The sequence below is a fragment of the Tupaia chinensis genome, unplaced genomic scaffold, assembly GCF_000334495.1.
Source record: "Tupaia chinensis unplaced genomic scaffold, TupChi_1.0 Scaffold000237_1, whole genome shotgun sequence".
NCBI lineage: Eukaryota > Metazoa > Chordata > Mammalia > Scandentia > Tupaiidae > Tupaia > Tupaia belangeri.
The window spans coordinates 2,051,557-2,072,019 of NW_006159715.1; the positions used below are offsets into that span (position 1 = coordinate 2,051,557).

General features: G+C 41.7%; 2 protein-coding genes across 3 annotated transcripts in view; one reads left to right on the forward strand and one right to left on the reverse strand.

The window, feature by feature from the left end:
• Positions 1-12,785, reverse strand: part of DROSHA (drosha ribonuclease III) — a 151,023-nt gene extending 138,238 nt beyond the window's left edge. Inside the window, exons 1-5 of the mRNA XM_006148497.3 lie at positions 12,654-12,785; positions 11,482-11,603; positions 9,439-9,504; positions 5,805-6,638; positions 893-985 (exon numbers count right to left, since the gene is read on the reverse strand). Of these exons, the coding sequence (XP_006148559.1) occupies positions 893-985; positions 5,805-6,638; positions 9,439-9,458 (947 nt within the window). The 5' untranslated portion in view covers positions 9,459-9,504; positions 11,482-11,603; positions 12,654-12,785. The remainder of the gene's footprint in view (positions 1-892; positions 986-5,804; positions 6,639-9,438; positions 9,505-11,481; positions 11,604-12,653) is intronic.
• A 171-nt stretch (positions 12,786-12,956) lies between these two features.
• CUNH5orf22 (chromosome unknown C5orf22 homolog) overlaps positions 12,957-20,463 on the forward strand; it is a 21,134-nt gene continuing 13,627 nt past the window's right edge. Inside the window, exons 1-3 of one of the 2 annotated variants that reach the window (XM_006148498.3) lie at positions 12,957-13,126; positions 14,324-14,469; positions 17,264-17,413. In XM_006148498.3, coding sequence (XP_006148560.1) covers positions 13,046-13,126; positions 14,324-14,469; positions 17,264-17,413 — 377 coding nt within the window. In that variant the 5' untranslated portion in view covers positions 12,957-13,045. The remainder of the gene's footprint in view (positions 13,127-14,323; positions 14,470-17,263; positions 17,414-20,463) is intronic. The other variant, XM_027771872.1, reaches the window with a different exon arrangement.

Here is a 20,463-nt window from a genome sequence, read left to right on the forward strand (position 1 = left end):
TTAAAAAGATTCTTTTTTTAAGAAATATTTATTAAATTGTTTATTTTATTTTATTTTATTTTTATTTTGACCAGAGAGAGAGAGAGGTTAAGTGAGAATGCAAGCTGCCAGGTCTGGGACTCAAACTGTGGTCAGCCATGTGGGAATCCAGTGCCTCAGCCACCATGCCACCTGCTGGTCTCTTTCGTCTCTTTTTCAGTCTTTTCAGAAGGCATGTAGACTCTCCAGAGAGAGAAAGGCAGAGAAAGAAAGCAGCCCCGATGGGGCATGGTCACGACAAATCCCTTCTCCATCTCTCCACTCTGTCAGAATCTGGGACATGCATGCATGCACACCTGGTATATATTTTAAGCCACTGGCACTAAGATTCAAACCACGCAGTCAGCCATGTGGGATCCGGCTGCTTTAACCACCAGGCCATGGAACCATCCCGGACTATTACTTGCTTACCATTAAATAAGACCACAAATTTTACTGCTGCATATAGAACTAGTTATACCCTCTAAGTTTGGGATTACAACAATCTCAGTATCATTTTTCTGAAGAAAGTGTAACTAGAGTTTTCCTTTTATTTTCTAAAATCAGTAATTTAAGAGCATAATTATAAATTTCCATTCTTTAAAAAATTACTTGAATTATTAATGTATAGATTTATAATGCTGCGGTTAAACTGACCTATAACATTTCCGATTTTTGGAAAGTTTATCAATAATTTCTTCATGCATAATCTTGAAAGTAAAATGCTTTCAGGTTATGGGCCACTTTACCCTTTCGCAGGTAATCGTAGACTCTGAAGTTCTCATAAAGACTTGCTGACATTCTACAGAAGCACAAAAATCTGAATTCAAGGAGACAATCCTATGACTTCTTGCAGCATCCACCCAGTGCTTACCTTCCAGATCTCTTATACTCTTTTTTGTAGGACCTTTCCAGAGAGGGTGATCTTCGGTTGTCTCGATGCCTGTGTCTCTCCCGTTCCCGCTCTCTTAAAGGAATGAAGACACAGAGCTGTTTTCAACAGGAAGACTCAAAAACACCATCTCTTTTCACTGACTTTTTATCTTCTCCTAAACGGACCACATCCAAGATTTCTGCAGGCACTATTCACTAAGGGATATTTTTATTGCTCCTTCACTCCTTTGAGGATGAAAGAGCTTTTCACGTTACAGAAGTTAACAAACTTGGACAATTTTCTTGCTCTTTTCTTTAAAGAAAGAACTTGTACCTGATGCTAAGCAATAAAGGGAATTTTATCATAATCTCTCAAGACCTTCTACTCAGTCAGTCTTTGGTTATTTAACTTAAAGGGAAACCTTAAAGGATTCTACTGCCTATCGACTTCTTAAAAACTCTCAGTTTCACCCATCAAATAAATGTAGATTATAGTTTTTATAAGTAAAGATTAGTACAAGGTTCTACAATGAAAGGACTCTGAATGCTTATGGGTGGGATGTAGGCCTGAGTTGCATTTTAGCTATCACTACTCTGTCCTGAGACCATGACTAAGTCACTTTAATGCTATTTTCATGTGGAAAATACTCTAAATGGAGACACTGGGTTTATCCAATGTAAAAATAAAATGAAGGATTTTAAAAATCTTCCAAAAACAAAATTAAAATACTAATAACTGCTGACTCTATTTAATATATACAATGAAGATCTGGAACAAACATCTGAACTCTAGTATGTTTAAGTCAAAACTACAAATCTAAGGGAAATAACTACCTAGTCTTAGAAAGGCAGGGGTGGGGAAGTATGCTAGGTCCAGCAAGAACATAAAGATATCTGAACTCAAAAATATGCCCAACCTATAGCCAATTAGAAGAAATGTTAATTCGCTAAAAATTAGAACTTAAAAAACCGAGAGATTAGTCACTGCTTCAATATTAAGACAAAAGATTTGAGTTGTGTTATGCTTTTTTATTACAAGAGTATGTATGTGCTTATAAGAGAAAGAGAAAGCACCCCCGAATGGGACACAGTCGCACAAAAATCCTCTCCTCCATTTCTCCATACGATCAGGCTTTTAATCACACAAGCACACATACCTGGCATGTTTCCCCAAGCCATTAGGGATGAGACTCAAACTATAGTCGGCCATATGGAGTCCAGCTCCATATGCACAGCACTTAACCCCTGTGCTACTGGGTCAGAACAAAACTTTTTTTTTTTTCTTTTTTACTTAAAAGTTCTCCTATTCCCAAGAAAGATTCCTTTGGATGATATGCTTTTGACACATACACAAGCCTCAGGTATACACCAGCTGTTCAAAATAAAGCAACCAGAGCTTAGTATTTTACATTCTTTTTTTTTTTTTTTTTGAGAGATTTTCACTGTAGGGCGCGTGCGCTCGCCATACAGACAGACATAGAGACAGAAAGCGAGAAATCACCCCCCAGGGGGGATGGTCACGCCGCAATCCCTTCTCCTCCATTCTCCTCTCGGGATCTTGGGCACGCACGCACACGCGCCCGGCGTGAGTTTTAAGCCACCGGGTCCGGGACACGAACCGCGGTCGACTACGTGGGAGTCCAGCGACATAGCCATTACGCTAACTGCTGGTTCCCAGTATTTTACAATCTTCATTTGATATATTTCTGAAATCGTTAAGTTACACTTAGGCAGTAAATTCTAATTATAGAAAAAAATTTTTGGAGAAGTTTTTGCTATAGGGCGCATGCACTCGCCAGAAAGAGAGAAACAGAGAGTGAGAAATCATCCCCAGGGGAATGGCCACACTGCAATCCCTTCTCCATTATCCTCTTAGGATCTTGGGTGTGCACACACATGTGTCTTGACTTTAAGCCACCGGGTCCAGGACTAGAACTGTGGTCGACTACATGGGAATCCAGCAATGTAGCCATTATGCCATCTGCTGGTCTCGCAATTATAGAAATTATTCAATAGTGAAACATGTCAAAGATATGTAATATGTAATATGGCACAGCCACTCAAAAAAATAACTGCCTATATTTCCAAATAAAAACTCTAATTAGAGGATTTTTCTATTTTTTTTTTTGTTTGTTTCCTAATATCTAGCCAAGAGAATTTTGCATTTAAGAATAACACTCTGGGGCCAGCATAGTAGTAATGCAGCAAGACCTACATGGGAAGGTCCAGGGTTCACATTCCAGGGTCTTCCTGGATGCCCTCGTGGTGCTGACTGGCTGGCTGACACTGGGGGTGGCTTATGGCATGAAGACCCTGTTGGAGGGTGATCAGTCTCTCTCTCTCTCTCTTTTAGAATAAAAAAATAAACTTTAAAAAATAACACTTCTGATGATGATTGTTACCACTATGTGGGTAGAAATTAAAAAGACCAATTTGGATATAAAATCACATTAGTAACAAATAAGATGAAACCATTTAAAGCAAAAAAACTATGGTTTTGTGTGTGTATGTTACTATTCATAAGATTACTCCCCCTTTGCAAGTACTAAAATATTCCTTAGATACAGAGTGCTAGCTAGGCTGATGACTACCTATTCTACCATCACAAGGACAGCCACAGGCATTACCCTGTGGCCGTGCTACTCCGCGAGGCAAAGTCCACTGCCACATCCTTACCACTGCTGCAAGACACCAAGGCACCGCGCTGTGGTGCTGCATCTGCGGCTGCTGCTTCTCCCATTCCCTGGAGTCACCTTGATCTTCCCTCATAACAAACACAAATGCACACGTTTTCACAAACCTTTTCTAGAACAGTCTGTTCTAAAACAATCATTTCATTGTTATTCAATCACACTGTAGAGGAGAAAGAAGAAGGTAGATGAAATTTGTGAAAGGACAGGTTCACTCACCCTAAGAAGCCAAAGAAGTAGTAGTCAGCAAGTACACTAAACCCAGTCTAACTTACAAATATACTTCTAGAAGTTGTATCAGGACTTCAGGTGCCTGTCTTTGTTTCACAGAAGCATTCTACATCAAGACAAATGACTGATACTTAATTCCACAAAGGGAGACAATTATAATGTAGCTGTGCCACTATGGCATCTGCAGGACAAAGGCCCCCAAGCTCATTGTAAAACCACTCCAATATAAATAAAGACTATTTTAGAAAGGCTTAGGGAGTGTGGTTTAAGACAATAGAGAGCAAAGGTAATTCCTTCTGCACCTGATTTCACTTATTGAGAGAGCTTCAGTTTATAAGACATCTGAGTTCTTCAAACAAATGCAGTAAGCCTCCATGGAATGCTTTAGGATTCATAGCAGAGCCCTGACAACTTCTCCAGTTACAACATCCTCGAATGGAGGGGAGGAAATATACAACTAGCAATGCACATTTGCAGCAAAATGTTTTCCCAGAGATAAAATTAACAATCTCTTTGAAGTCTGAACAGAACTATTTATAAACTCTTTCCAGTTTAGATTTTTACTATACAATTACAAAAAAAAAAATCTATCATAGGTCTCTGCCAACTAGTCCAACACAGAAAAACTAAGAACAATATTGACCAGAAACTGTAGTTCATGCTGAAAAAGATCTTAAAGAGTCTACTGACTCATTAGGCTTTGGCCCACCAGAATCAGCCATCTCTACAAAGAAACATGGTCCCCTGTCTTCTGCTGGGCTTACAGGGAGACAATGACACATTTACCTTCTGAGCATTCCAAGCACCACTCGCTCACTTCAGGGCAGAGAATGACCACTATCATTTACTCAAAAAAATGCTCATTCAGAATTAAATCAAAAGAGCCATGACAAAAAACGTGGAAGCAAAGATGTGAACTGATTCCTATAAGCAGCTGTGGAGAAACAATAGGAGCTCAGACCAGCTTTTTACAAAGCCATGGGATGAAGTGACCTGGTTTGAGGATTCAAACACTGTTGGCACAAAGGTTACAAAAGATAATGAAGATAAACACAACTTGCCAATTGCAACTTGCCAACTGCAAACCCTCAAATCTTCATCGAGTTCACGAGTTCACGGAAGGCACATTGTAAGTGTTAGTGCAATCTCATGTATCCTTTTATTTCTCCATGTGGACCAATGTTTCTTAGCCTTTTAGAGTAACAGACACACCCACCTCTTTGCAAATCTGCCACAAGCTTTCTTATACCTTCAGAGCACTTCTAAAAGCCAATGTAGAATGCTACTCTGAAGAACATCTGCTCTAAACCGTGTTTCTCTTGTACTTCCAGACACTTGGTCTTTTGAAAAATAATCTAATGGTATTTTTCAAATATACTTTCTTCAGTCTGAGCACATTTCAACCCAACAAAATCAGGATAAGAGCTATTTGGAAACTATTAACTTTGAACAAAAAAATATAATGTGTAAAAAAAGATAACATGTTTCATTTTACAAAGAAACAAGAGAGCAAAAATGTATAATAAATGTCCACTTAGCTTAAAAATCAGAATCCAATCTCTGTGTGTGAACTAGTTAACTGATTCTTGTTTGATAATATATGCAGATTACCAATTCCAAAAGCACTCACACGGTATATAACCTGGTAAAATGATCACATGAACATAATTAAATCTCTCTTAACACAAAAAACAGACTTTCATGTCTTTTATTTGATGATGGGATCATCATTATTTCAACTGTATTAAGCAGACTAAAAAGCTTATATTCATTATGAAGACTACATTGATAATTTAGAATAGTTTTCAAAAGCAGCTTTCAACTTATCACTTGTCTCCTCCTCTTGAAAGTAGAGTCCAACACAAAAGTCCATTTACTTTCCTAAATCAAAATGCACTGTTCATCCCTTTCAGTTTGCTAATACATGGAAATTGAACATCTGGGCCTCCACAGTTCATTAGAGAGCACAACACACCTCACGCCCCTGGTTACCTGCTCCGCTCATAGCTGCGGTGGCGAGAGGGCGTTCTCCCACGTTCGTAATCGGATCTGTAGCGACTGTCTTGCCTTCTCCTGTTGGGACTGCGACCTCGCTCCCGCCGATCCAAGGACCGGCGCTTCTCGCCTCGCCCATGACTGTGATCTCGGTGCCTGTGATCGTCATAATGTTTGAGCCTTTCTGGAGACCTTCTCTCACTGGTAGCCTTTGGGAGCGGGTAAGGAGCAAGGTGCCTAAAGTGAGGGCTACTGCTGTTACTAGCACTGGGTGGGAAAGAACTGGGGCTGTTCTGGAAACTATTAAAACTGGGAGGTGGGAAATTGTGGTGTGAGTATCCCGGAGGGTACTGATAATTAACCTGCTGTGGCATGACTGGAGGGGGTGGAGGATGGGGCACAGAGGGAGGGGGCATCATGAAGGGGAAACTGCCTTGTCCAGGAGGCGTTCCAGGGACTGGGGGGTTGTTGGGACAGGGCATTGGAGGTGGCATGGGAGGAAAACAGGGAGGCACCGGAAAGGGGTGCCTCATCTGGTGGTTGGGGAAAGGGGGCCGGATTGGGCAGGGGGGAAGAGGGCCTTGTGCTGATGGAGGCATGGGTGGAGGGAAAGGGACAAAGTCTGGTCGTGGAGGCAGAAAATTGGGGGCTGGAGAGTTCGAGAACGTGGTGGAAGGGGCACTTGGAGGCTCGTATTGATATTGCACAGGAGGCTGCTGAGGATGAAGAAGTCTCAGATTTTGGGGCCTGAAGGCTGGGGCTGAGGGTCTGGCTCCATGTCCTCCTCGTCCTCGGGGACAGCCTCGTCCTGGGTGGAACGACATTCTATGGCTTTGTTGGAAAAAGAAAAAGTTAAAAAAAGAAAATAACCTCACTATGTAAACAGGGTTTCATATGTGCCTGACCATCTCGATGAGTGATGACTGATCCCTTAGGTCAGTGAAATATCCTGCCCCTCTAATACTGGATTCCGATATCTGAAACTCTTCAGGCCAATAAACTTCTCTTCCTATCTGGTCACCCACTCACTACCATGGTCAGTCCCTAGACCTCATCACTCCGTAAAGCTGCTCCACCTCCAGAATGACAAATTTAAGATCCCACCATCCAACCAGTTGCTGTCATGTCATTGCTCAAGTTCACCTGTGACCTTGGCCTCACCATGCCACCTATGACCTTGGCCCCACCATGCCACCCCATCCACTCTTCCCATGTTTTCTTTCTTTTTTTTTTTTTTTTTTTTGGGGGGGTTTTCTCAGAGGGTCGCGGGCCCCCCCCCCCCCCCCCCCCCCCCTCCCCTTTTTTTTTTTTTTTTTTTTTTTTTTTTTTGGAGAGGTTTTCGCTATAGGGTGCGTGCGCTCCCTAGACAGACAGAGAGAGACATAGAGACAGAAAGCGAGAAATCACCCCCCAGGGGGGATGGTCACACCACAATCCCTTCTCCTCCATTCTCCTCTCGGGATCTTGGGCACGCACACACATGCACCTGGCATGAGTTTTAAGCCACCGGGTCTGGGACGCGAACCACGGTCAACTACGTGGGAGTCCAGCAACATAGCCATTACGCTAACTGCTGGTTCCCCCATGTTTTCAACACTGGCACCAACATCTTCCTACCTTCACCTCCCTCCACTTTCCTCATGACCCACCATCTCAGTGACTCCTTTTTAAAACCCTAAACTCCTCTAGCCCACTCTCCGCCAGTCACAGGAACATCATAACATGCCAACTGTAGAAGAACCCAACAATTCATTTTCTTTAGGCCAACCAGAAGCCTCTGAGAAAAACACCTAACTAGGCAAGCTGGTGCCCATGTAAATTCGTGGTCACTGGTCGCTGCCAAGCCATCCCGACGTGCTTCCACAGCCACATTACTCTCCTAACTATCCACCATAACTATCACAAACTTCAACATCCTTCTCAATAGTCCATTCCCTCGTCAAGGTCAGTGGATAACCTTCTCTCCTACTAAACAGCAACAAACGAAAAACCATCCCATCAACTTGTTCTACCAATTCAATACACCTATCTGTGTCCAACTACATCCTCACAATTCCTTCCTCCTAACGAAGCCTATCCTGCCTCACGGGCTCTGTGTCCCATCACCCAACATTTATTTGGGATTATTACCCTCCCTCTGTGAGCCTCCACCTGTCCCCGCCACAGACTTATCACATCGGCATTTGAAAGTGCCCAGGTCTATTGCAACATACAATAATTTCCAGAGGCCCCACCAAGAACATTTGGCCCCACCAATACATTTTTCTTGATTAAGCCACCTAGCCTATAGTACTTGCTATAGCAGCGCGAATCTGACTTTCGCTTCTGCAATCACTCCAATGAGCGAAATGACCAGTGCTCAGCTTGTTTGGAAAACCTGACATCTCTGTGCAGCCTTCAATCCAACTGCTTTCCTCATGGGTTCCTTCCTTAGCTTCCTGACCCAACACACTCACAGTATCCTCCCCCTGATGGCTTTCCTCCTGGCAGGCTCCTGTGCCAGGTCCTCCTCTGTGGGCCCTTTGATGATTTGCTACTCCTTATGGGTCCCAAGGAGCACTTACGAGACCAGTCTGAGCACTCTGCTCTCTTCCAAGGTGACCCTCTTTACTTGCATCGCTTCAGTTCCTACCCATCTGTTGGTAACACCCAGCTACACCTCTAGCCTCCAACTTCTGAGCTCCACACCCATATTACCAACTGCCAACCTGACCTCTCTCCTTGAATGTCTCTTTGACTCTGCAAATTGAACAAAATATATCCTAAAAGGCATGATCTCCTTTTAGCATTTGCTCCTTTCTCAATCTATAAATGATACTATTTATTGGTCCTCAAGACATACACCATAGAATCATCTAACAGCTTTTCCTCCCTTATTCTCTTCACTAAAAATTTATTTTAAAATTCCCATCAGGGCTGGATAGTGGCACAGCAGTAGATACAAAGCTCTGTAACCCACATGGGAAGGATCCAGGTTCACGTCTGGAGACCTCCCTGAACACATCAGGCATGAGCTCATGAAGCAGGACTGGCTATGGCTGGGGATGGATGGCAATATCAATACCCTGTCAGGGATGCTTTCTCTCTCTCTCTGCCTTCTTCACTTATGGAAGAAATAAATAAACTTTTTTAAAAAAATTCTATACCTTAATCGAAAATTTTTAAAAAACAAACAAAACTTCCTGTCATTTCTGCTTCATAAATACTTCCTGAATTTATCCATTTCACATTATCGTCTCTTGCCTGGCTACTACAATAATATCCTTATGGCCTTTCCAAAACCACTACTAACACCCAAGATTCCCTGCTCTCCCAATACCCCGTGCTGCTTCTTAGCAGGTCCTGCAATAATTACAGTCTCCCACCAAATTACATAATTCCACCTTTCGTGTCTACCTGCACCTTGGAACTTCCAGCTTAATCACAGCAGGGTCCTGATGTTTCCTTAACTGTTCTGCTCTGGGTCCCGGGGCCTGCACGTGGCCCTCTGCTGTGATGTGCTGTGCCCACAACTGAGCACATCTCCCCTTCTCCCCACATATATAAACCCTTTGCTCCTCATGGCCCAGCATCAGCATCTGCTCCTCTCTCTGTCTTCCCAAACCACAGCCGTTCTCACCACTCCACTCACCAGGTACTGCCCTGCATCATGATGTACTGCCTGGATATGTCACATCTTCCACAGAGAACATGAGCTCTAAAGGAGAGAAGGAAATAAACATGTTTTATAAAGTGCTAATACTGTGAAGTTTTTTATTTTTTTTTTGCTATAGGGCATGTGCACTTGCCAGACAGACAGAGAGAAACAGAGAGACAGAAAGAGAGAAATCACTTCCCAGGGAGGATGGCCACACCACAATCCCTTCTCCTCCATTCTCCTCTCGAGATGTTGGCCACACATGCACACGCGCCTCACGTGAGTTTTAAGCCACTGGGTCCGGGACGCGAACTATGGTCGACTACATGGGAATTCAGCGACATAACCGTTACGCTAACTACTAGTCCCTGAAGTATTTCTTCAATACAATGATTTTGCACTCTCCAATGTACTTAGCGTACTAACAAAATCTGGAGCACAGTGAACTGCATTAAGATATCCTTACCACTTGTCATGCTAACTCAAAACTATCAGCAGTGAAAAAGACTGAAAATGTAGGTACAGCTCATCTCTAATTTGCTGAAAGAATGGGAGAAAATGGTCATTTCCTCTCTTGATACTCTAGTTTCTTTCATCATAAATTGTCTAGGCATAGATCAAACACCAAAAAAATCACAGCAACACCAGCATTAGAATTCAAATATAGCAGGCCAGCAGGTGGCGTGGTGGTTAAAGCTGCGGGATTCCCACAAGGCCGACCATAGTTCGAGTCCCGGACCTGGAGGCTTGCTTTCTCACTTTCTCTTTCTCTGTCTCTCTTGGGTCAAATTGAAATAAACAAATGAATAAATAAAGTTAAATAAAATAATTTTTAAAAAAGAATTCAAATATAGCTATAATATTACACAATAGTTATCATTCTTAATTTTTATTCTCAGTTCTTTCCACAGAAAAAGGATGAGCATGAATGACTTCCTAAACACTTAAATTTCTCAAGATGTTAAAAAAAAAAAATACTCAAGTAAATATTAAACGCAGAAAGCTTCAATATAGAAACATCTTCCTAAAGTCTAACTAAAAGTTCACCAATAGAGGCCAGCCAGTAGCATGGTGGTTGAGGCAGCTGGATCCCACATGGCTGACTAAACAGTATGAGACCCAGACCCTGTGGCTTGAGAACACACTAGGTGTATGGACATGTGTGCCCAAAATCCTGAGTGGAGAATGGAGAAGAAAATACGGTATGGCCGCCCCCTGGGGGTTTGATTCGTCCCCCTCTCTCTCTCTCTCACTCTTTCTGCCTCTTTCACTGTCTCTCTGGCAAGCACACACACCCTATAGCAAAACAATTTTTAAAATACAAAAATACTAAGAAAAAAAATTCACCAGTAGACTTAAGATAGACTTTCAAGTAGTTCATAAAAATAATTTGATTATTTAGCTGTACCAATCACCAGGCTACTTCTGCCAACAGAATCAAGTTCAAACTCCATACCTGGCATTTAAAACCCTGCAACATCTGGATTGAACATCTCCTTTTAGGCTCATCCCCCATTAACTTTCCCACAAAAGCCCTATAACCCCAGATTCTCCCAGCTGATTACCAAGTACAATCTCTTGGCTTGTTCTTTATTCCTATTCGCTCTAAAATCGTCCACTCTATAAATTTGCTTGAATTTCAATCCGTCTACCAAACTCAAATGCCATTACCTCTATGAAGCCATTCCTAATTCCCTTTAGAAAGTAATCTCAGGGACCAGCAGTTGGCGTAATGGCTATGTCGCTGAACTCCCATGTAGCTGACCACAGTTTGAGTCCCAGACCTGGTGGCTTAAACTCACGCCAGGCATGTGTGCGTGTGTGCCCAAGATCCCGAGAGGAGAATGGAGAAGGGATTGTGGTGTGGCCATCTCCCCTGGGGGGGTGATTTCTCACTTTCTATCTCTCTGTCTCTCTGGCGAGCGCACGCACCCTATAACATGCGCCCTGTAACCTCTCCAAAAAAAACAAAAAAACAAAAAAAACGCATCTCAATCCCTCTAGACGTCCACTCCACTACTCTTAGTCTGTACTTACCAGAGATTGCCTCAAATTGCAGTCAGGTGTGCCCATGTCTAACTCCTCCACCAGATTAGCTCCTCGGCTACATGGGTTGATTCAGTCATGTCTGTTTCCAGCACAGCCCCTGGCAGAGTATCCTGCACACAGTAATAGTCCGTAAATGTTTACTGTTCCACCAATGGTATATGTTCCTATGTTGCTACTGCACAGTTCCCTTTCAAGAATACTCAGGACAGATTTGCATGATCAAACCCCATGGAAAACAGACCTTGTCACCGAGTCATGCAATATTCAATAAGCCTGTACCTGTGAAGCGGTGTCCTAGGCCCTGCAGACACAAAGATGAATAACACACATACCATGCAGGACTTAAGGAACTCAGAATTCACACACAAATGAGTTTTTTAAAGACACAATATAACCTATAAACACAAGAAAAGAAGTATGTGACCTCTAGAAGAACATAAAAGAATGTGCTGAACCAGTCCCGGTTACAAACATTATTCTACAGTGTTGTACTGTTCTAACAGTACACTACTCGACATTCATACATGTTTCTATAGAAACCTAGAAATACTGAGTGCGAAGCTGGCATTAAAGGAATTGTCAGGCTGCGTTTTGGATGCAAATTTTAATTCAAAAGTCAAGGAATTCACTCTGACTAGAAAATAATTGTTTTCTGCACCTGCCTCCTCTAAGGTGGCTGTGTCTTAGACACGGGAAACTGATGGCGCGGATTTGCGTAGTTAACATCAGGAACATCAGTCAGCATAAGGAGTTGCAAAGAGTGGCCACATTTTTACTGAGAATTCCCTCTTTCCTGAGCTGAATCCCATGTCGGTCACCTCCATCCGGAGCCTTACTTGCGTGTCTGCCTGTTTGCATCTCCCGCCTTCCTTGTGAGCCCCTCCAGACAAGTGCCGGGCTATCGGCTCTGGGCTCACTCCTCTCGTAGACCAAGGGAGCCCCCGGGCCTGCATCACACTGTGCTCCCCACAAATGAATGAAAGGTCTTCCTTTTTCACTTCTCTTTATTTGCAGAACCCAGGCCTAGGGTCGCCCTCTTGCCCTTAGCCGCAGAACTGAAGAGGGGCTGCCTGACCCCAACTCCCAGGCACCTTTCAACCTAGCTGCGGACCCCATTTCAACCCGGACCCTCGGAAAGACTCCTTCCTCCCAGTACCTACTAAAGGTTCTCCGGCCACGAGCTCGCCGTCAGAGCAAAGGCAGACTAAGACCGCAGCCGCCAAGACCGTGGCGCCACCCGCGCCTCCGGAACAGGAAACCGAGGGAATTAAAAAGCAAACCTTGGAAAGCTGGGCCAAGGGAGGGAAAAAGGCTTCGGAACGCCGCAGAGCCTCGTGTGCGCTGATTGGGGCGTCAACGAGAGCGAGGGCCGTCTAGGCCAATCGTTGGTGTGGGGCCCTCGGCGCCCGCCCTCCGCCCTCCACGTCCTCCAATCCGGAAGCGCAACCGGGTGAGCGCGCGTTTCCGCCCGGAGAGGGCGGCGGGGTAGTGGACCAAGTCCCGGGTACCATCTCGCTGCCTCGACTCTCTGGGACGCTGACAGGCGCGAAACATGAGTGACTCCGCGGGAGAGAGCGCTCGCCTCCGTCGCTACCCGGAGCTCCCGGTGTGGGTGGTGGAGGATCACCAGGAGGTGAGCTGGCGACAGTAGGGCGCTGGGGCCGAGTGGCGGGAGCTCTGGCGCTCGTGGGCCGAGGAGACGGCGAACTCTTAGCATCCATCCGAGGACAGAGCGATAACCAGAAAGTACCCGCCCGAGTTGCGTTGCCGTGAGGCAGAATATCAAAACGCCAAACAAGAGCTGACTTTTATGGGGCCTTACTTTCCATCGAGCACCTGATTAACTCGTTAGCCCCGTATCCCAAAGCCGACAACTGCTGGAGTCTGAATTCGAACCAGGCAATTTAAACAAAACTACGCGAATTAATTAACGCTGGTTTCCACATGTCTCCTGGCATCTCATCACAGCCCTGCTGTTTAGGCGGGAGACTATGCCAAGAACGTGGGCTTTCTTCTGGGAAGTGGAGAAGAAATCGTAGTGTTCAGGCCCATCAGGAGTATTGTGTACTTGTGCACACGAATCTTTTAATACAGTGCCTTGCATTTATAAACATTGCTAAGATGGAAAGATGTTTCCGTTTTAAGGCTGTGCTACTTAACAGTATTTAAGTTAGTGCCTTAACTTAGATTTCTGGTAAGCCAGTAAAGGGATCCCATGGATATAAAATTGGAAAAAGAAAAAAATAAAAGATATATAGCATTAATAGGCCTTGGGGTTTCCTGAGTGTAAGAGAAGAGACTTTTACTGATGAAGAAAGTTCAGAAGAAAGTTGGTTTTCTCAAGACTTAGACATATTGTCAGAGAGAGAGAGAGAGAGAAAGGGTTAGGCATACTTTCAAACTCAGTGTTAAACCTGAGAGAGAGAGAGAGACTGGGTTACACGTACTTTCAAATGTAGTATTAAAGCTAGAGTACAGAGGAGATAAGAGAAGAAAGAACCTTTCAAATCACCTAGCCCAGTGCCACCAAGCTAAAGGGGCCAAAAGACCCTGCTGATAACTAATGTTAGCAGATTGTTCCTGAGCAAGTCCTGGTTTGTTTCCCCATATTGCCTATGGAATTTGACAAGGAGGCAGAAGGGCAGCCAGAAGTGCAAGGTGGAAGCTCTAAAGAAGAAAATAAAACTTGAGATCTTTATCTGCACCGTCTATAATAAATAAATGTTATGTTATCCCACTTTTTAACAATTTGGTGTACTTCAAATGTGCAGTTGATTGTGTGCTCCTAATTTCAGTGCCAATTCTGAAAGTGTACATTTGCCTTTTGCAGGTTCTTCCTTTTATATACCGGGCCATAGGCTCCAAGCATCTTCCTGCCAGTAACATACATTTTTTACATTTCGATTCACATCCAGACCTCCTCATTCCTGTGAATATGCCAGCAGACACCGTGTTTGAAAAGGAAACACTCTTTGGGTAACGTGTGATTTTTGTTAATGATCTTTTATGCGTTTGAAATACAGTTGGCAGTAGGTAATAGTTAATTGGGGGATACAGACTTGGCTAAGCATGAGGGTTTTGTTTGGGTTTTGGTTGTCTTTTTTATTTCATTTAGAACAAGTATTGTCAAATATTTTCTTAAAGAGCCAGATGGTAAAATTTTAGATTTAGGTTTTATAGTGCATGGTACAACTATTAATCTCTGCCCTTGTAATGTGAGAATGATCACAGACATTGTAAACAAATGACAGAACAATATTTTATTACTTCATTATTTTTGTAAGTATATTTCCCAGGCCAGCAAATGGCATGGAGGTTCAGGTGCTAGATCCCACTTGGCTGACTCTGTGTTTCAGTTCTGGACCCGGAAGCTTGAAAGCCATGCCAGGCATGTGTGCATGCCTAAAATCCCAAGAAGAGAATGGAGGAAAAGGGTTTGTGGCATGGCTATCCACCGTGAAGGAGGATGATTTCAAACTTTCTCTCTCTCTCTCTCTCTCTCTCCCTCCCTCTCTCCTCATCTTTCTTTGGCAAGTGCACACACCCTATAGCAAAAAAAAAACAGACACACCCCCCCTAAAAAAAAAAAAAAAAAAAAAAAAAAAAAAAATATATATATATATATACACACACATATATATACACACACACACACAAACACACACACATACACATACATAAAATGCATGTATATATAGGGCGTCAGTAAAGTTATGAGGTATTTTTCTATGTTTTCCTATGCAAAAATGCATCATGACTTTACCAATGATCCAGTATGTATATTTACCAAAAGAAACAAATTAGTGAGAGTAGCTTTGTGTAAATTTTTGCAAGTTTGTTTAATATTTCCCTTTTTAAGCCAAACACAGAAAGGTTAAAAAGAAAAAATACCAGTTGTTCTCTCTCATATGTGGAAATTAAAAAGAAAGGCTCATTGAGATAGAGGGATCAAAAATGTCTGCTAGAGGCTGGGAAGGATGGGGGTAAAGGTGGGAATACAAGGATGCTAATGTCGAGTGTTAACAGGTACAGTGGGGAAAATATAGATGACAATAATTTGCTACATATTTCAGTGTAACTAAAAGGGGAAATTTTGAATGTTCTCAATACAAGCCATGAAAAATGGTTGAAATGATGGGTATGCTAATTATCCTGAATGAATTAATTACACATTGTGTTTATGTGGACTGCAAAGTCATCTTGTACCCCCACAATAATGTACAATTACTACATTGTTAAAGAATAAGAATTTTTTAGTTGCCTTTATATATCGAAGACAGTTGAATTCTCATAAATCTGCTTCTATATTTAGTATGTTTCTATATTATGTTTTGGTTGAAGTATTTGAATAAAAATTCAGATTCTCACAGACATGTAATTGAAAAAGGAAAAGAGCATTTTCATAACCTTTTCTGATAACTGTGAATATTCTTTGATAGTACATTAAAACTTGACAAGTGGTAGATTCTTTTTTTTTGGAGAGGTTTTCGCTATAGGGCACGTGCGCTCGCCAGACAGACAGAGAGAGACATAGAGACAGAAAGCGAGAAATCACCCCCCAGGGGGGAGGATCACCACAATCCCTTCTCCTCCATTCTCCTCTTGGGATCTTGGGCACACACGCACACGCGCCTGGCGTGAGTTTTAAGCCACCGGGTCCAGGACGCGAACCGCGGTCGACTATGTGGGAGTCCAGTGACATAGCCATTACGCTAACTGCTGGTTCCCTACAAGTGGTAGATTCTTAAAGCTTAGTTGAAATGTGGACTCTAACAATTCACTTTTAAGTCTTAATGCTGATAGTTATTAATGATAGTTTTTTTTTAAAAAAAAAAAAAAAAGAAAAGAAAAAAGTGCTCAGGGCCAGCCAGTGGCATGGTAGTTAAGGTGACTGGGTCTCACATGACTAGCTTCATAGTTCAAGACCTGAACCCAGCAACTCGAAAAACATGGCAGATGTATGTGCATCCATGCCCAAAATCCTGAAAGGAGGGAGAAATGGAGAAGGGACTGTAGTGTGACCATCCCCATGGGAGTTGGTTTCTCTCTCCCCCTGTAGCCAGTCCCTCCAGAGAATTTATATGCCATGTGGCATGTTTTTTTTTTTTTTTTAATTTTTTAAAGGAAAAAAAAGGCAAAAAAAAAAAAAGTTCACAATTCGGTCACAAGAGCTGTTCCTTGAGACAGCTATTGTGTCTCAGAAGTACTTCCTGTGTACTTCTCATTTTGCCACACAACATATATAAAATCAAGGTTTCCTAAATGAAACTGGCTTTTTTTTTTTTTTGCTTAATAGTCAAGAATATAATGTCAGAGTTTAGAAGCACTGCCTTGATTAATTTCAGACATTAACCCACTGTTGCTTTTAACCAACTCTCACCATCAGTGAGAGAATGTTATTACAGTGGGAAAAAGAAATATGCTAGTGTTTTTATGAAAATAGTCCCCACCTAGCAGCCACCCTAAAAAGATCTTGGGAGACTCTCAACAGATCATTTTAAAACAGACTACCTTTTTTTTTTAAGATTTTTTAATTTAATTTATTTATTGTTATTCTTCAATTTGATCAGAGAGAGACAACAGAGAAAGGGACAATGAGAAAGCAAGCTGTCAGGTCCAGGACTTGAACCAGGATTGGCCATTTAGGAGTTCAGTGCCCCAAGCACCATGCCACCTGCTGGCCCCAAAACAGGCTATCTTAATATACTGTTTTGGATGAAATTTTGTTCGAAAAAAAGACAATTTTAATGTATCTTTGTTTCTTTTCCAGAGAATTAAGTATTGAAAATTGGATTATGCCTGCAGTGTATGCTGGCCATTTTTCTCATGTAGTGTGGTTTCATCCTACATGGGCTCAGCAAATCAGAGAGGGCAAACACCACTTTTTAGTAGGCAAAGACACGTCTACCACAACAATCAGGTAATTTGCTCACATTTATGAGTATGAAAGGGTTTGAGTGTTTCTGTCTTATTTTAGATCCTATAATGAGTTCATAAGTGTCTGTACACAGATTGGTCAAATTAAGCCTCAGTACCTCCAAAGAGTTCTCCAAACAGTAGGAACAGATTTTCTAGTCTATTGACCTCATATCTGTTTATTTTCTTGCTGCCCAAATTTGTTTCTGACTAATGTGATTTTTATCTTCCTGAATTCAGGCTCCATGGATGACAAACTCCATTAAATCGTTGAGGTACTTTAGATTGGTGTAGAGCAAAATTATCTCACTTCAGGGTTGTTTCATTGGTTTGTTTGATAAAATTGAGTGGCAAGGAGCTAGCAGATGGCATAGTGGTTATGTCACTGAACTCCCACATAGCCAACCATGATTTGAATCCCAGACCCAGTGACTTGAAAGTCACACCAGGCGCCTGTGTGTGCATGGCCGAGATCCCAAGAAGAGGATGGAGAAGGGATTGCAGCATGGTCATCCCCCCTTGGGGGTTGATTTCTCACTTTCCCTCTGTCTTTGTCTCTTTCCAGCAAGCACACACATCGTAAGTCAAAAACCTCTAAAAAAAAAAATTCAGTGATGAGTCAGCCAGTGGCTTGGTGGTTAAAATGGCTGGATCCCACATGACCAACTGCACAGTTCGAGTCTTGGATCCAGCAGCTTGAGAAACATGCCAGGCACATGTGTGTGCATGCATGCATGGCCAAAATCCCGAAAGGAGAAGGAATTGCACCACATTTATCTCTTCATGGAGAGTGCTCTCTCAGTTTTCTTTTCTCCCTCACTCTGGAGAGTACATACACCCTCTAGCAAGATTTTTAAAATAAATTAAAATTTAAAAAATATTCAGTAGTCAAATAAAATTTGCTGTTTATTATGATAAGTTTTAGGTAATTATTTAGTCTAACGTATAGCACCCTCTAATTTGATATACATGTGCAACTTTTTTTGTTATATAAGCTACTTAACCAGTATTTTGTTTATCCTGTGGTACTATAACACATTTAGCTATATCAGAATGTTCTTGATGTTCTAAATTCTCTTGTGATGGGATGAATGTTTTAAGAAGGTGTAGCCAGAACTTTCTAAGGTGTGATAGATAGTGGATGAAATGGTAATATATTAAAAATGAAATGTAGTCTTTCTCTCTGAAAATGGTACTTTCTATTTCTAACTTATCCTTACTGATATGGTTAACTTTTTTTGTATGTGTTCTTACCATTTGCACAATAAATTTGTTGTGACATATGAAAATTGTCTTTGTTTAGGATATAATTCAAAAGAAATAATCAAGACTCCACATATAATACATATTGTACATAACACTAGTTTATGTGAAAGAGTATAGGATTTTTATAAATACTTCAGTGGGTAGACTTAATTTAACTCTCTAAGTTAAATAATTTTAAGCCATCTAACACTGACTTTTTTTTTTTAGACAGGGTCTTATTGTCAAGATCTTCCTACCTCTGGTCTCCCAGCCGAGACTAGAAAAACACACTTCTGTATCCTGTCTCTTTATTCCTTAAGACAAAGTCTTGTTATTTACATGGCGTAGGCCAGCCTCAAGCTAGTGGTCCTCCTGCTTCAGCCTCCCAAGTCACTGGGATTAGAGATGCACAGAACAGCGCCAGGCTGTAGGTTGGATTTATAATGAAATCTAGGCCTCTATGTGGTCCCAGCCTGCAATGCACAGTGTCTGTGTACATAGAAACAAAGTAAAGCTTTTATTATTAAATAAATAAATTCAGGTTGAGGGAATAAACACTTTTTCTTTAAGTGGTCATTTTTTTTAAAAAAGAATGATTTATTTTATGTATTATTGTTATTATTTTATTTGGCCACAGAGAGAGAGAAAGGGAAAATGCGAAAGCAAACCTCCAGGTCCAGGTCTGGCGTTACAGACAGCCCTGTGGGAGGGAGTCCAGCACCTTCACCACCACACCCCATGACAGCTCCAGGATGATCTTATTCGATAAGCTAGCATGTTTGTTTTATGTCATTAATCTTCTTCAGATTTATAATATGTATGCTAGGAATATGTAGTAAATACATATTAACCATTATTTTAGTTAGATAGGGTATGCATGTAGGAAAACTATTTGTCTTTGCTGTTCAAAGTACTTACCCAACGCATAATGTAGTGTAAAAGCTGAGAATATGCTGATATGTCAAAAATCAGATATCCACAACTTGCGAAGTAATTCTACAAAATATAAGTCATTTTTTGTGTTAGAAACACCATAGTTACATAGAATTTAATGAAACTTCAAAATACAGGGGTCTTCAGAAATTCATGAAAAATGTGCATTATGAAAAAACTGCATGGATTTCAATTTTTTTGCACCAAAATAAATTTGTACTTTAATTTTAATTTTTCCACAAACTGTTTGATATACCATAATATGTCAGAGGAAACACCTGTTAAGCTATTTCTAGGAGCTAGCAGGTGGCATGGTGGTTAAAGGCGTTGAATTCCCACATGACCAACCATGGTTTGAGTCCCGGACCTGGCAGCTTGCTTTCTCACATTCCCTTTCTCTCTCTCTCTCTCTCTCTCTGGTCAAATTAAAGAGTAATAACAACAAATGGAATTAAATAAATAATTCTTTTTTAAAAAAGAAAAGAAAACAAACCATTTCCAGGTGTAGTTTTTCTCTTAAGTGGTTTTTTTCGGTGAAGATTCAGGTAGTGTGAGAGAGATCATAACATTGGCATAAACAGGAGGTTCTTCCTTTCTGATGTGAGGGTTCACATAGCGCAAGCCTATGTGGCAGCTCAACAGTCTGGGGAACCTTACTTAGTTCCTTCTGTCATCTTGTTCCATCATATGTAAAGTCTTGCCATTTCCATGTTTATCTGCCACTCAGCAGAAAAGGGGAGGGCTCTGTACACTTGTCATGTGTTCACAACCTTTGACTGCATCTGGCCGTAAGGTAGACTATGAAATGTCTTTACTTCGTGTGTTTGTGCTCCTAGCTACGAATTTGGGGAATGCTTTTTTTTTTTTTTTTTTTTT